Below are 15,827 nucleotides of genomic sequence, written 5' to 3' on the forward strand. Positions count from 1 at the left end.
CATGGGGCCCCCGGGCAATAGGGGATCATGGGGCCCCTGTGTCCTTGCCCAAACTCAAAAAAGCCTATGAAAAAGGTACCAGGGGCATCTCATGGGACCCCCTACTGACCCCGGGCCCTCGGGCAGTGCCTGAGTTTCCAAATGGTCAGTCCGCCCCTGGTATTCACTCACTCATTTATACATGCATTCATTCACTCACTCTCTCAGATTCATACATTCATTTTTTCTCTCTCATTCATGCATTCACGCATTCATTTACTCCATTCATTCATGTATCCATTCTCTCACTCATGCTTTAATAAACAGACCACCCCGTGCGATGCAATTGTTGCTAATCTTTTATTCAGTGTGATTCCAGCTCAGAGTCTTCAGTTTTGCGTTTACATAATGAGGATATTACTAACGAGCAAAAACCGCATCAGTGCGAAACCTGAAAAAAGGTCATTTGGAGCTGCGACATCCAGAGCAGAAGGACTCCGAGCGTCTGAAGACTGTCAGGTGACGATGGAATCACGGAAACAATCATGGAAATAAACCGATTTCAGATCTGAACGGGCGACTTCCCGGCTGTGGTATGAAGCAGTAAAAGTGAGGTAGGGAAAACCTGTGACCGTTCCTATTTCTAACAGAGCGCTCAGACTGCTGGGACTTGTAGTTCAGCAGAAGCAGAGCTGGTCCCCGACGTGGGGAATCTGTAATGCAATGACCAGCCACGAGGAGGATTTTTAACATTTAGGGTGGGGTAGTTGCAGAGTTCTGATATTCTATAAAACTTGTGAAAACTATGCTTGGAAATGCGGTCTTCCTGAAAGTTTGTACCGTTGGAATGTTTGCAGATGGCGGAGGTCTTCTCCTCAAGTTTTAGTTCTGCCATTCATTAAAATACACGTTCTCCACTTGTGTAATGCTCACGTCATTGTTTTTTTTTTTTTTGATGGCAGTTTTCATTTTCTGGCAGGAAAAGGCAAACAAACAATTGGAGGAAAATTGTAACTACGAAAACATTTGTTGGGAATCCCACCACAAAGGCCGCACAAGTTTTCTAGAACAGTTCCTGCAGGCCACCCAAAGGCATAAGATGGCGGTCAGAGGAAACCTCTCAGAATGATCACTTGTACGAACGTTCACCTAGAAATAGATAAAATAAAAGTGCAGCGCTACAAACAATGTCCTTATAGCAATTTAAAATGGAAAATGTGATTGTCCAATGCGGAAATATCAGAAGTGGTGAAGAGTTCAATTTATGAGGAACTTCCAGAAAAACATTAGTGTAATCCAATCCAATACCAAGGGGTAGATAGATTGCCCGCTTACCAGAAGCGCAATCTCAATGCGCATGTACAGGTCTCATGTAGCCGAGGTCTCATGTAGGCGCTGCTTAGTAGTACCCAGATGGTCCGTCAGAAACATAGGTGGGCCGCCGGACCTCCTGACCCGGCGGCGTGACGTCAAGGCGTGCGAAGGCTCCTCCTAGACGCGTTTCGTGTCAATACACGTCTACCGTAGGGGTGATGCCATCTATGTTTCTCACTGGTCAGTGCTTAGATGTTTTTTACAGCTGCTTTTACTGGCTACAGGCTGCAGGCATGTGCTTTGTAACTCCTATGTGTTTTTTTTACATATTGGATTTAATAAATATTTTTTTAAATACTACACTATGAGCATTTTTACTTCTTATATCTGGCACTGAGTCCCCATACCTCAGCCCCAGCATTTTTAGGCTTTCTGTGTGGACCCAAGGAGCAGTGTGATCCAACCAGACCAGTACCGCCTCATCACTGACGGACCATCTGGGTACTACTAAGCAGCGCCTACATGAGACCTCGGCTACATGAGACCTGTACATGCGCATTGAGATTGCGCTTCTGGTAAGCGGGCAATCTATCTACCCCTTGGTATTGGATTGGATTACACTAATGTTTTTCTGGAAGTTCCTCATAAATTGAACTGTTCGCCACTTCTGATATTTCCGCATTGGACAATCACATTTTCCATTTTAAATTGCTATAAGGACATTGTTTGTAGCGCTGCACTTTTATTTGATCTATTTCAGTTGGAAGGGCTTGTGGTTCCTTTTTGTGCATTTGCCGCTCACTGGAGTGCGCTCACTTTCTTATCTACACACATTCTGGTTCACCTAGGAATGATCGGAAACTGCTGGAATTGTTCATCTGTCTGTTCATAGGTCTACTTTTTATATCTCAAGATAATGGAATGACCGTACAGCACTCTCTTGCATCTCCTGCACCTGGAAGCATTGTTGTAATCTTGCTTTCCGCAAACAATTTTTGCATTTTTTAAAAAAAATTGTAACTGTATATAAATAAATCTTTTGAAAGGATTTCCTGAATCTGGGGCCACCTACAACTGGTATAATGTTGTGTTTGGAGGAAAAGGTGGTGGCAGGGGCGGACCGACCATCTGGAAACTCAGGCACTGCCCCGAGGGCCCGGGGTCAGTAGGGGGCCCCATGAGATGCCCCTGGTAACTTTTTCGAAGGCTTTTTTGAGTTTGAGCAAGGACACAGGGGCCCCATGATCCCCTATTGCCCGGGGGCCCCATAAGTTGTCAGTCCGCCCCTGGGTGGTGGAATCTGTTCATCATTAAAAGCATAGGCCAACTTTAATGAATTACCAAGGAATGATCGGAACTGCTGGAATTTTTCTTGTCTTTACAAATGTATATTTTTATTTTCTCAAGATAATTGAATTACTGTACATCCCTCTCTTGCATTTCCTGCACCTGGAAGCAATGTTTTAATCTCTCTTTCCACGAAAAAGTTTCCATTTTTAAAAAATCTTTACTGTATACAGGCGCACCTCGGTTTACGAACGCCTCGGTTACCGTAATTTTCAGTTTACGAATGAAAATCCATTGAAAATAATGGCTCGGTTTACGAATTTTTTTTAAAATATGAACGGATTAATTGGTTTTCAATGCATTTATGAATGTATTTTTTTATCATGTCCCTGTACAGTATTTATGCCTTTAAAGTGCACTTTATATAGAATTTCGAACAGGTAGACTTTGACTTTTTTCTGACCTCCGGAACGGATTAATTGGTTTTCAATGCATTTACAAATTTTTTTTTTATCATGTCCCTGTACAGTATTTATGCCTTTAAAGTGCACCTTATAAAGAGTTTTGAACAGATAGAATTTTTTTGACTTTTTTCTGACCTCCGGAAGGGGTTATTTGGTTTTCAATGCATTTACAATTTTTTTTATCATGTCCCTGTACAGTATTTATGCCTTTAAAGTGCACCTTATAAAGAGTTTTGAACAGATAGACTTTTTTTTACTTTTTTTCTGACCTCCAGAATGGATTAAGTGGTTTCACTGCATTTCCGAATTCATTTTTTATCACGTCCCTGTACAGTATTTATGCCTTTAAAGTGCACTTTATAAAGAGTTTTAAACAGATAAGACTTTTTTTTACTTTTTTTCTGAACTCCGGAACGGATTAATTGGTTTTCAATGCATTTACAAATTTTTTTTTTTATCATGTCCCTGTACAGTATTTATGCCTTTATAGTGCACTTTATAAAGAGTTTTGAACAGATAGAATTTTTTTGACTTTTTTCTGACCTCCGGAAGGGGTTATTTGGTTTTCAATGCATTTACAATTTTTTTTATCATGTCCCTGTACAGTATTTATGCCTTTAAAGTGCACCTTATAAAGAGTTTTGAACAGATAGACTTTTTTTTACTTTTTTTCTGACCTCCAGAATGGATTAAGTGGTTTCACTGCATTTCCGAATTCATTTTTTATCATGTCCCTGTACAGTATTTATGCCTTTAAAGTGCACTTTATAAAGAGTTTTAAACAGATAAGACTTTTTTTTACTTTTTTTCTGAACTCCGGAACGGATTAATTGGTTTTCAATGCATTCCTATGGGAAACCGCGTTTCGGTTTACAAATTTTTCGCAATACCTCGTAAACCGAGGTACGCCTGTATGAATAAATCTTTTGAAACGTTTTCCTGAGTCTGGGGAGAATGTCTATCTATGGCCGCCTACAACTAGTTTAATGTGTTTAAATGAAAAGGTGGTGGCATCTGGTCATCATTAAAAGCAGAGGCCAACTTTAACGAATTAAAGGGAAACTGAACTCTCTCAACATTTGTAATCCTTATGATGTTGGCCTTCATAAATATATAGGAAGAGATGTTACATTTACTTCTAAAACTTTTTTTTTTTTACTATTCTTCACTTGCTTCCTGGTTTTTGGCCTAGGCCAAAATTATGTGACATATCACAGGAGTTTTTATGGACATTTTTTTTCTTTCACTTGGAAGAGGGGAGGAGGGGTTCTCTCAGCTAAGCACACCCTCCTGCCTGCATGCCTGAGATAAGGGCAGATAGAGGTAAATGCTACATGAATCACCTGCCCTTACTCAAGATGGCCACTGCCAGTAATGCTGGGGGGCGGGGGGAGTTCAGAGTGATCTCTCAACAAAATAAAGCATAGAGACATGGATGGACTGGAGGGATGGGGGGGGGGTGCTCTGAATATTAAACATAAATTAAACAGAATTTTCAGTCTGTGGTGCTCAGCTATACAGTTTGGTTCCATTTTAATGTTTTGAATTGAAGCCTTCAGAGCATTGCATCAGTGATCAGTGCATCGTGGGTGCAATGCGTGGGATCCTGCATTATCCCCCTATATATATATATATATATATATATATATATATATACACACCCCCATCTCCATATCCGCACACATCCTCTGTTAATCTGGCCATACACTAAAAGAAATACATTCAAAAGCTTTTGTTTCAGAAACATTTCCTTCAATTTTAAATCGTTAGTGGGGTCAAGTGGACGTTTGTTTTCAACCAGAGTGATGAGAAGACTCAAAGGGGCTGGATGCAGGGGTGTATTCACAACAAGGCATTTGCCTAGGGCGGCATTTTTCAGGGGGGCAGCAGCTCCCCCTAGAAGAAGGGATGGAAGAAGGGACATGCACGCCATGGGAACCAGGTGGGATTCGAGAGAGGCTGCGGGCTGCTTGATGGTGTATGTAGAGCCCGACTCTCGTGTGAAGATGAGTGTCTTCCTCTCTATCACCTGGGGGCAGTGGTAGGCTCTCCCGGTGGGGGGCAGGGGTGTTGTTGGTCAGGGGGGGTGTTAGTTGTTTTCCGTGGGGGCAGACGATTTTTGTGTTGCCTACTGGCAGGATTTATAATTTTTCTCCAATTTTTCTCTAGCAGTGAATACGGCTTTTGTTTTGGAAATTACATTCATTTCAAAAGTGAATGTTAAAAGCAAGTGCAATTTTGAAGTACTTTCCATCGACATTCGTCAAGTCATTGAATGTACTGATAAGAATTTTCCTACGAACGTTTGTTTTGAAAATCTGCTAGTGTATGGCCAGCTTTATGAGGCTGCAGGATGTAAACAATTGACTAGGAGTGTGGTTCTCTCACTGCCCGTGCAATCTGCTCCTCGGTGGCAGATGGGAATTGTAGTCTTCCCATTCACAGATCCCCAGTGAATGGATGACATGCGGGTGGAGCCACACCCAACTGTGCTGAATTCAAATAAAAACAACCTGGAGCAAGAATTCAGGTAAGTGGATGGGAGGTTGGGGAATGCAACAATGCAGGGGCGGACTGACCATTCGAGCACTCGGGCACTCGGGTCAGTAGGGGGCCCCATGAAATGCCCCTGGTACCTTTTTATAGGCTTTTTTTGAGTGTGGGCAAGGACACAGGGGCCCCATGATCCCCTATTGCCCAGGGGCCCCATGAGTTGTCATTCCGCCCCTGCAAAAATGTTTCATGTTACACCTTTAATATGGGAGTAACATGAAACAAAGTATCAAAGATGGACTATGCTTTTAATCCTTGATTCTCCGTAATTAAAGGCAAATATGGTGGAAAATCCACTTCTACTTTCTTCCACCTTTAAGGGGTTAAGTCTGCCCAAAGCCATCACTCACCAGTCTTCACGATGATACAGATCTTTCATACAAACGATCAATCGCATTTAACAAAGTACCGGGATAGGCTGGTTCAGCGCCCAGGGCAAGGATGAGGAATTGTGCCCCCCCATCTCCTGCTTCCAATGCATGCCATAGAATGGAGTGTACCTCCCTACTCCAATTCTGCCCCCTTGCTCTGGCTGACGTTGAGAGTGCACTGCGCATGCGTGGCCAGCTGCTTGCTTTTAATAACTAGAAGGTCATTGCAAATTGTGTGTTTTTTGGTATGGGCGGAGAGTGGGCGGGGCATAGGGTGACAGCAAAAGCTGGCTGGTGTGTTTTGAGGGTCTGCCCCCTCCCCCGCCCTACTGCTGCCCCTTCCTGCCCATCCCTTGTCCTGGCCCTGATAGTAGGATAGCAAACTACAGATATGATCGTGCCAGATAACAACAATGCTACCATGTGTTAAAAAAAGGTGCATGTGTATTTCATACAGTTAAAGCTGAACTCCGACTTGAGATTTACACAAGTCCATTACACAGCACAGCCAGATGGATCACACTTCTTACAGGTAGCGAATACATTGTTGGTCTCTCTCCCCACCTTCAGCCTGCTGATTGGACAATGAAAGAGCAGCAGCAGACTGATGGGGTCATCCCTCTGTTCTAACCACCTAACACATTTTCATGCAGCACATTAGATTGCCCCCGGTCCTGTAACTCCCTCTCCCAGTCTGATCTCTGTTGTGCAATGGATTGATAAGATGCTAATAGCCTGCTTGCATTGAAGTATACACTTGAGGATGTATTAATGAATATCAGCCCAGAGTTCAGCTCTAACTTTGACAATACAGGTGGTTGATTTTTCTGGCAGTGTCGCTTTACTGGAATTGACCCGAAATTTCAGGTTTCCACAAACCCCTGTTATTTGCCTTTGGGTAGCCTGATATTTCCAGCACCCAGTGACTGAAAAAATGTGACTCAGCGCCTCCCTTGTGTCAGGCTGAAGTCCTCAGCTCAGGTTTGGTCCGGCATCGGGAAACACTAAAATGACTCCGAAACCAACCAGGTTCTCCGTCCTCTCCTCAGAGATCTGTTGTGAACTTCAAGCTGTATGCTACATGGGTGATCTTTAGTCGCTTAGTCATGCCAAGAGTAGGTAGGTAATGTCCACATGTGATGCTGAGCCTCCAGGACTGAAAGGGACAGGCCAAGGACAGTCAAGCTGTAGAGGAAAGGGTTCAGAGGTCTCAAACTGGTGGCCCTCCAGCTGTTGCCAAACTACAAGTCCCATCATGCCTCTTCCTTTGGGAGTCATGCTTGTAACTGTCAATCTTGCAATGCCTCATGGGACTTGTAGTTTGGCAACAGCTGGAGGGCCGCCAGTTTGACATCCGTGGGTTAGATGATTCTGAATGTTCACCAGCCATGAGACGAGGCGGGTTCTGCCTTGTGCTGAAGCTTCTACTGCACATTGTGAGACACTCACAGGGTGCAGTGAAACCAGAGTAAGCAATTTCAGGCCAGGAGGGGAGCCGGTACACCTGTGCGAGACTTTATGGGTGGCGATCGTCTGCTGCTCTAAATGAATAATCACAATTGACTGGAGGGGCCCAGCCTCTTATTCAGCCTGGTGGAGCCCAGTCTCTGATTCAACTGCGGGAGCCCATTCTCTGATTCAGGCTGAGGGAACACAGCCTCTGATTCAGCCTGAGGGAACCCAGCCTCTGATTCAGCCTGGGGAAGCCCAGCCTCTGATTCAGCCTGAGGGAACCCAGCCTCTGATTCAGCCTGGGGAAGCCCAGCCTCTGATTCAGCCTGGGGTAGCCCAGCCACTGATTCAGTCTGGAGCATCCCAGCCTCTGATTCAGCCTGGGGGAGCCCAGCCTCCGATTCAGCCTGGGGGAGCCCAGCCTCCGATTCAGCCTGGGGGAGCTCAGCCTCCGATTCAGCCTGGGGGAGCTCAGCCTCCGATTCAGCCTGGGGGAGCCCAGCTTCTGATTCAGTCTGGGGGAGCTCAGCATCTGATTTAGTCTGGAGGAGCTCAGCCTCTGAATTAATCTGGTGGAGCCCAGCCTCTAATTCAGTCTGGAGGAGACCAGTTGTCAGATTGGTCTAACATAACACATTGTTTTAGGACTGACTGAGAAGAGGACGGACAACCTGAATGTTCTGGAATGTTAACAGCTGAGATCTGCATATAAAGAACCTGTGCTTAAATAACAACCCCTTAATTGACCCAAGACAGACATGGTCCAGTGTTGTCTGCACTTGTGCAGATGGCTGGGATAGGAGCACCACCCCAAAGTCAGTTTGAGGACCGGTTTTGCACTGTGCTTATCATTATATTTGGGAGAGCGTTGCGGCGTCTTTGCCACAAACCAAGTTCTTGGGAGAAGCTTTTAATCTGCCGGAACCAGTGTTGAGTTCGGGGGCTGTCACTGTCCCGGAACACATAACCTTCTTTCCTGATCTCCAAGACTTCAAAGATGTCCTCACAGTCGGGGTCCATGGAAGCCACGCATTGTCCCAACCTCAGGGGGTCCCTGAGGACTGCAAACTTCCCATTACTTTTGTCCTTAATAAGAACCAAAACGGCGTCTTTGACAGTTTTCTCCAAAGAGGTGCCTTCCAGTCCAGAGTCGGAGGTCCTCTTTGCATTGACCATCAGCAGTGCGTGCACGTTCTGGAACTTCAAAGATTTGAAACCTTTCTTGACCCACTGCCCGTCCGTTGGCTGTGCCAACTGTAAAGGTCCCTCCTTTATAAAGCGGGTCTCCTCTCTTGGCCAACCGACCAGCTTGATGGCCATCTCCCTCATCTCGATGTTGGTCACCTCCCGGTTCTTTCTGCTTTCCCTCCGGAAGGATCTAAGGGTCCACGTGTTGCCCTCCTGTTTGGTTTTCATGTTGATATGTTCTAAGTGCGATTCGATTCGGCTTTTGGCCTCCCAAAGGCTGCTGTGATCTGGGTGGAACTCGGTGGTACTTTTCAGGATTCGGCTCAGAAGGAGGGGGTACTTGGTGACCCTTTGCAGTGGAGCCATCAGGAATGAGCGCAAGTTCATGCGACGTAGAGCGGTGTTGTCATTCTGAGACACATCCAGGAATATTCTAGAAGAAATCAAGCAAAAGTAATTATTTGATCAACAAACCTCTTTATATATTTATGTCCTGTATTAATTTGATTATGTGATCAGAGTTCATATTGCCAGGCACTCAACTGGGACTACCCCCTTTGTAGGAGTCCCTTCACCCAGGTGAGGCCAGGAGAATATGGCTAGCCATGGAAATACGCCTCATCATCTATCCCTTACCCTCCTTCCATCCCCCTCCTCCCCATTTTTGAATCTTTCTCTTTCTTCTGTTACTTTGTCTTCTGGTCATACATGGAGGATCTCTTACCCCCACTCCCAGCGTCTTTATGTACTCTCCAGTATGAGTCCTCCCCCGCATATTCTTATTAGTACTTCGCATGCTGTAATTTGCAACCAACTTTTTATCCCGGTGCAATGCAAAACTGTCTGCCGTTGATTCTGCCATCTATGTCGGGGCCAGGAACCTTTTGAGGCCTAGTGTGCTGAAACATGTTTGTAAGAAAATGAGTAGTGCCACCATTGGCTGACCACCAAACAGAGTCACCATTGGCTGACAGCTCTCATGCCAGTGTCTCTCCATACACTTTAAATGCACCTTCACATCCAGGGCTGTGGATAAGGGGGTACCACCAGTCCTCCTGTATGGGGCCCAGGCCAACGGGGGGGACCAGGCATTGGGAGAATCAGATGTGGGCAGGGAGGATGATCGGCAAAGCAGGGGGTTTAATTACTGGAACCGATCCCCTGTATGGCTCTCCCTACAGCAGCTGAAAGCTGGCTTCTTCTCTCCCTCCATACACTTTAAATGCACCTTCACATCCAGGGCTGTGGATAAGGGGGTACCACCAGTCCTCCTGTATGGGGCCCAGGCCAACGGGGGGGACCAGGCATTGGGTGAATCAGATGTGGGCAGGGAGGATGATCGGCAAAGCAGGGGGTTTAATTACTGGAACCGATCCCCTGTATGGCTCTCCCTACAGCAGCTGAAAGCTGGCTTCTTCTCTCCCTCCATACACTTTAAATGCACCTTCACACCCAGGGCTGTGGATAAGGGGGTACCACCAGTCCTCCTGTATGGGGCCCAGGCCAACGGGGGGGCCCAGGCATTGGGTGAATCAGATGTGGGCAGGGAGGATGATCAGCAAAGCAGGGGGTTTAATTACTGGAACCAATCCCCTGTATGGCTCTCCCTACAGCAGCTGAAAGCTGGCTTCTTCTCTCCCTCCAGCTGGCTTTCAGCTGCTGCAGAGAGAACCATCTAGGATATCGGTTCCAGTAATTGCCCCCTGCCTTGCCGATCACCCTCCCTGTGCACCATTTTTTTCCCCCTGCTACCCAGGTGCCCTTGTGTCCCCCCACCCCCTCGCAGCGCTGCTGGCTTTCCTGCTCTCCTTCCCACCAGCAGCTGCAAGCACACAGTAGGATCCTTCAAGATGGAGAGAGGGGAAAGGTTCCAGTAAATATGCCACATTTACCAGCCCCTTTCTTTCCTGAATTAACACAATGAATGATGGATATCAATCTCTCACTGTGTTCATTCATAACTGAAGCCTAGTAAACTGTGCTTTTTGGGGGGGGGGGGGGGGCTGGCAGGTTGGCTCTATGGGGCCCCGTGGTTTCTAACAGCAGACCGGTTCACACCACCCTGCTTCTCCTCACAACCTTCTAGACACCCACCATACATCTCTATTTTGGAGCCTGAGGAAGAAGGACACCCCAGAGAGATTAGGGCACTACTAAAAGTGGGCGTGGTTATATAATGCTGAATTTAGGTATGGAGTCTGAGTCTACTCGCACACACTCCCCACACATATACTGCATTCGGGGCCGTGGATAAGGGGGTACCACCAGTCCTCCTGTATGGGGCACAGGCCAGCAGGGGGGCCCAGGCAGCTGGGTGAATATGATGTAGGCAGGGAGGGTGATCGGTACGACAGGGAAAATGACTGGAACCGATCCCTTGTTTGGCTTTCTCTAAAGCCGCTGAAAGCTGGCTTCTTCTCCTTTCCCTCACGCTGGCTTTTAGCTGCTGCAGAGAGAACCAGTTCCAGTAATTGCCCCCACCACCCCCCTTCACCCATCACCCTACCTGTGCACCCTGTATACCCCCACCCCTGCAGTGCTGCAGGCTTCCTTCTTCTCCTTCCCAGCAGCAGCTGCATACACACAATAGGGCCCTTCAGGATGGGGAGCGGGGGAAGGGTCCAGTAAATATTTCACATTTACCAGCCCCTTCCTTTCCTGAATGAATACAATGAGTGATCAGTACCAGTCACTCACTGTGTTCATTCATAATTGAAGCATAGTAAACTGTATTTTTTTTTTGGCGAGGGGCCCCTGTCAGGTTGGCTGTATGGGGTCCCGTGGTTTCTAACAGCAGCCCTGACTGCATTCCTTGTACTCAAAAAATACTCCTTTAGTACCGGGTCACAAATAGTCTTACAGACACACATAAACCTCAGCACAAAAGATCATGTTTTTTTTTTTAGTTTTTTTTTAATTAACCACTTCTCGTCCGGCTGCTGTTTATAAATGGCAGGACGGTGGCACTCCAGGGGCGGGTTGCCGAGCCTAAACGGCACCCGCATTTTCAAGCACTGCGATCCGGTGCCCGCTGTGTCCTCCGGACACAGTGCAACACTGATCATCCGACGGGACCTCTGTGCGAGGTCCTGATCATGTGATCACTGATTGGCCAATCAGTGATCACATGCAGAGTAGTAAGCAAGATGTCACATCTGACATCTTTACTTACTACGTGTGAAATATGTGAATGATCACAGAGGTCACACGGTACAGGGCTATTCACAACAGCCTTGCAGCATGTGACCAGCTGTGACCAATCACAGCTCACACAGTAGTTCTCAGTGGCTGCAAGAATGCAGCCAGAGAGAAGGAGAAATGATTGCTTTTACATACTTTATGGGTGGAAAAGCAAGCAGTGTAAAAAAAAAAAAAAATCTTCATCACCCCCCCCCACAAGTAGGACAGTGACACCATGGTGACACTGTACTGCTAGGGTGACAGTATTAAAAAAAAACCCAAAAAAACAAAAAAAAACAAATAATAATATAAAAAAAATAAAATAAAAATGTACAATTTTTTTTTTAAATTATAATTTTTGGTTATAAACTAATTTGGGTTATTTTTTTTTACTAAAAAGATAACGGAATAAATTTTGGCCAAGATTTATGATGAAATATTATTTATTTGCAAAATTGTATAAGAAAAACACTTTTTTTCAAAATTTTTGGACATTCTTATTTATATAGCAAAAAAAATGAAAATCCCAGCGGTGAATAAATACCACCAAAATAAAGCTTTATCTGCCCCAAAAAAATGCTAAAAAATTCATATGGGTACAGTGTTGCATGACCGTGCAATTGTCATTCAAAGTGTGACAGCGCTGAAAGCTGAAAATTGGCCCGGACAGGGAGGGGGTGAAAGCGTCCGGACTGGAAGGGTGGGAAAGCGTCCGGACTGGAAGGGGGTGAAAGCGTCCGGACTGGAAGGGGGTGAAAGTGTCCGGACTGGAAGGGGGTGAAAGTGTCCGGACTGGAAGGGGGTAAAAGTGTCCGGACAGGAAGGTGGTGAAAGCGTCCGGACTGGAAGGGGGGGAAAGCGTCCGGACAGGAAGGTGGTGAAAGCGTCCGGACTGGAAGGGGGGGAAAGCGTCCGCATTGGAAGGGGGTGAAAGCGTCCGGACTGGAAGGGTGGGAAAGCGTCCGGACTGGAAGGGGGTGAAAGCGTCTGGACTGGAAGGGGGGGAAAGCGTCCGGACTGGAAGGGGGTGAAAGCGTCCGGACTGGAAGGGGGTGAAAGCGTCCGGACTGGAAGGGGGGGGAAAGCGTCCGGACTGGAAGGGGGGGGGGGAAGCGTCCGGACTGGAAGGGGGGGGAAAGCGTCCGGACTGGAAGGGGGGGCAAAGCGTCCGGACTGGAAGGGGGGGGAAAGCGTCCGGACTGGAAGGGGGGGGAAAGCGTCCGGACTGGAAGGGGGGGGAAAGCGTCCGGACTGGAAGGGGGGGGAAAGCGTCCGGACTGGAAGGGGGTGAAAGCGTCCGGACTGGAAGGAGGTGAAAGCGTCCGGACTGGAAGGGGGGTGAAAGCGTCCGGACTGGAAGGGGGTGAAAGCGTCCGGACTGGAAGGGGGGAAAGTGTCTGGACTGGAAGGGGGGTGAAAGTGTCCGGACTGGAAGGGGGTGAAAGTGTCCGGACTGGAAGGGGGGAAAGTGTCTGGACTGGAAGGGGGTGAAAGTGTCTGGACTGGAAGGGGGGGAAAGTGTCCGGACTGGAAGGGGGGGAAAGTGTCCGGACTGGAAGGGGGGTGAAAGTGTCCGGACTGGAAGGGGGGTGAAAGTGTCCAGACATGAAGTGGTTAAAATGAAATTTACACAATATATATTTGCTGCAAACTATAATCTAACAGGGCTGCTGATTCAAATGATATCACATTAGTGCGGCTTTTAGGTAACATACTGTAGCAGGAAGGTAAAGCTCAAAGTGACGGGATGCATTTCACTTTAGGGGAGGTTTTTCCTCCTTTCAATGCTACTTTGTGACACATGCAATAGAAAAAAAAATAAAAAATAAATAGTTTGTGTAAATTGTTAGGATAACATTAAGATAAGATTACCTCGAGTTTGACGAAAGTATAAATCAGCACGACAGCTACTTCCCTACTTTCCCAGGTTTGTGATCTCTAAAACTTTGAATGATATTGTGTTCACTTGTGTGATATAGTTTATTTTTCTGTTTTTTGTTTTGTTTTTTTTACTTTTTTACATTGATTTTACACTTTCTTCTGGATATGGTCTGTTGGAACCTGATCTAGACCTCCCATGCAGCCAAGCCGCAGCCAGCCTGCAATAGATCACTATAGCAGTGACCTATTAGGGAGAGGCTGAAAAGAGCTGCCAGGGGCGTCCCTAGGCAGGTGCGGGGGGTGCGCGTCGCATCGGGTGACACCTGTTTCACGGGGTGACACTGGACCCCGCTCCACGAAAAAGGTACGTTTTAAAGCAAGCCGACGATCCCCGCAGAACTGTTGCAGCTGCCAGGGGCCTCCCTAGGGTTGGTGTCACCCTCCAACGATCCCCACAGGATGGATCGGATCTGCAGACTAAGCATAACGGATCACAGTCCGATCCATTATGCTCCCCAGTCCGCAGATCCGATCCATCCTGCGGGGATCCTCGGCTTTCTATAAAAGTTACCTTTTCGTGGAGCTCGTGGAGAGATCAGTTAACCCCGTATAGGTTGCATGCCGACGATCCCCGCAGGATGGATCAGATCTGCGGATTGGGAAGGATAATGGATCGGACTGCAATCCGTTATTCTCAATCTGCAGATTGCGCGCTGCACAAACTATCAGCGCAATATAAATCCTGTATAATAATAATAATATATTATATAGGATCAGGGGCGGACTGACCATTTGGAAACTCGGGCACTGCCCAAGGGCCCGGGGTCAGCAGGGGGCCCCATGAGATTCCCCTGGTACCTTTTTCATAGGCTTTTTTGAGTTTGGGCAAGGACACAGGGGCCCCATGATCCCCTATTGCTCGGGGGCCCCATGAGTTGTCAGTCCGCCCCTGTATAGGATGCACTTTGGAAACGTTGCGGAGGAAAAAACCTCGTCTGCAGTACCACTAATGGCCAACGGGTGGAGACGCCGTGTTTTTCCCCCACAGCACTGCTTGCTGAGATTAGTACATCTGCCCCTGGGGAGTGTTCAGAATTGTTTTTTTTCACACATTTTTACTCATTAGGTTCACTACTAAAAATATTTACTTACCATTTCATTTTACTAAAGTAAATATAAAATATCACACACAAACTTTTCTTAAAGCCAACCCCCCCCCCCTCCCCCAGACAAACAGCTAAATATACAGATGGAATAGATACGGTATATGGAAGCTGTTGTACCTCTGCTTCTGTCCCTTCAGTCCTGCAATGTTGCTGACCTGACAGTTTGGCCATCTTGGTCACCTCCCCGCCCCGTCGTATGCTTATAGAGCAAAGGATAAGCAGCAGACTGACTAGCTCACCTCTCTGCTCTCTCCTCCTGTCAGCATGTGAGCAAGTGTACACGCAGAACCCCTGACTGTTGCTTAGTGCTGCCCTATCCTTCCCCAATCTGAGTTCTGCTGCACAGGATTTACAAGCGGTTAATACCGCAACAGATTTGAGTAATTACACTGGTTGCATTTAACCCTTTCCCGCCCACCCCTTGTTCCTACAAGAGCATTAACTGCCTGGGGTAGGAAATGGTCCGTCCATTAAAATTTCACCCCTGTTTCCTTTTAAAAAGTTCTGAAAGCCGGATGGGGTGGGGAGGTGGATAAGGGGTGACAGAAAAGATCATCCAGTTCTATCACCGCTGTGATTGGCTGTCACAGTGGTCACATGATAGGGAACTGGACCCGCCAGCTACCGATCATTAGCGAGGACCGAGATCTGTCTTTTATAGCTTAGTCTGGGTGCTGGGAGCATTGAGCGCACTCTCAGCACGGAAACACTGTCTGCCCTGCAATGCATATGTGTGGGTGTTAAAGGCCACCCTTTTGCTGCCGCACATATGTGTTGGGCACAGGGGCAGACTGACAATTCATGGGGCCCCTGTGTCCTCACCCACACTCAAATCTACACCCAAAAAAGCCTATGAAAGGTACTAGGGGCATCTCACGGAGCCCCCTACTGACCCTGGGCCCTCAGGCAGTGCCCGAGTGCCCAAATGGTCAGTCCGCCCCTGGTTGGGCAATCGTAAAGGGGTTAAAGTTACTTTTGTGAAACTGACCTCA

The 15,827-nt window shown here is 47.1% G+C and overlaps 1 protein-coding gene across 2 annotated transcripts in view; it reads right to left on the bottom strand.

Annotated features, from left to right (window-relative positions):
* Nucleotides 1–3,343: 3,343 nt before the first annotated feature.
* Nucleotides 3,344–15,827, bottom strand: part of LOC149440665 (intersectin-2-like) — a 143,688-nt gene continuing 131,204 nt past the window's right edge. For both annotated transcript variants that reach the window (XM_089658270.1, XM_089658269.1), the window contains one exon: nt 3,344–9,041. In XM_089658270.1, the coding sequence (XP_089514396.1) occupies nt 8,237–9,041 (805 nt within the window). In that variant the 3' untranslated portion in view covers nt 3,344–8,236. The remainder of the gene's footprint in view (nt 9,042–15,827) is intronic.

The sequence above is a fragment of the Staurois parvus genome, unplaced genomic scaffold, assembly GCF_062004578.1.
Source record: "Staurois parvus isolate SC_StPar_1 unplaced genomic scaffold, SC_StPar_1.0 ptg001061l, whole genome shotgun sequence".
In the NCBI taxonomy this organism is placed as follows: domain Eukaryota; kingdom Metazoa; phylum Chordata; class Amphibia; order Anura; family Ranidae; genus Staurois; species Staurois parvus.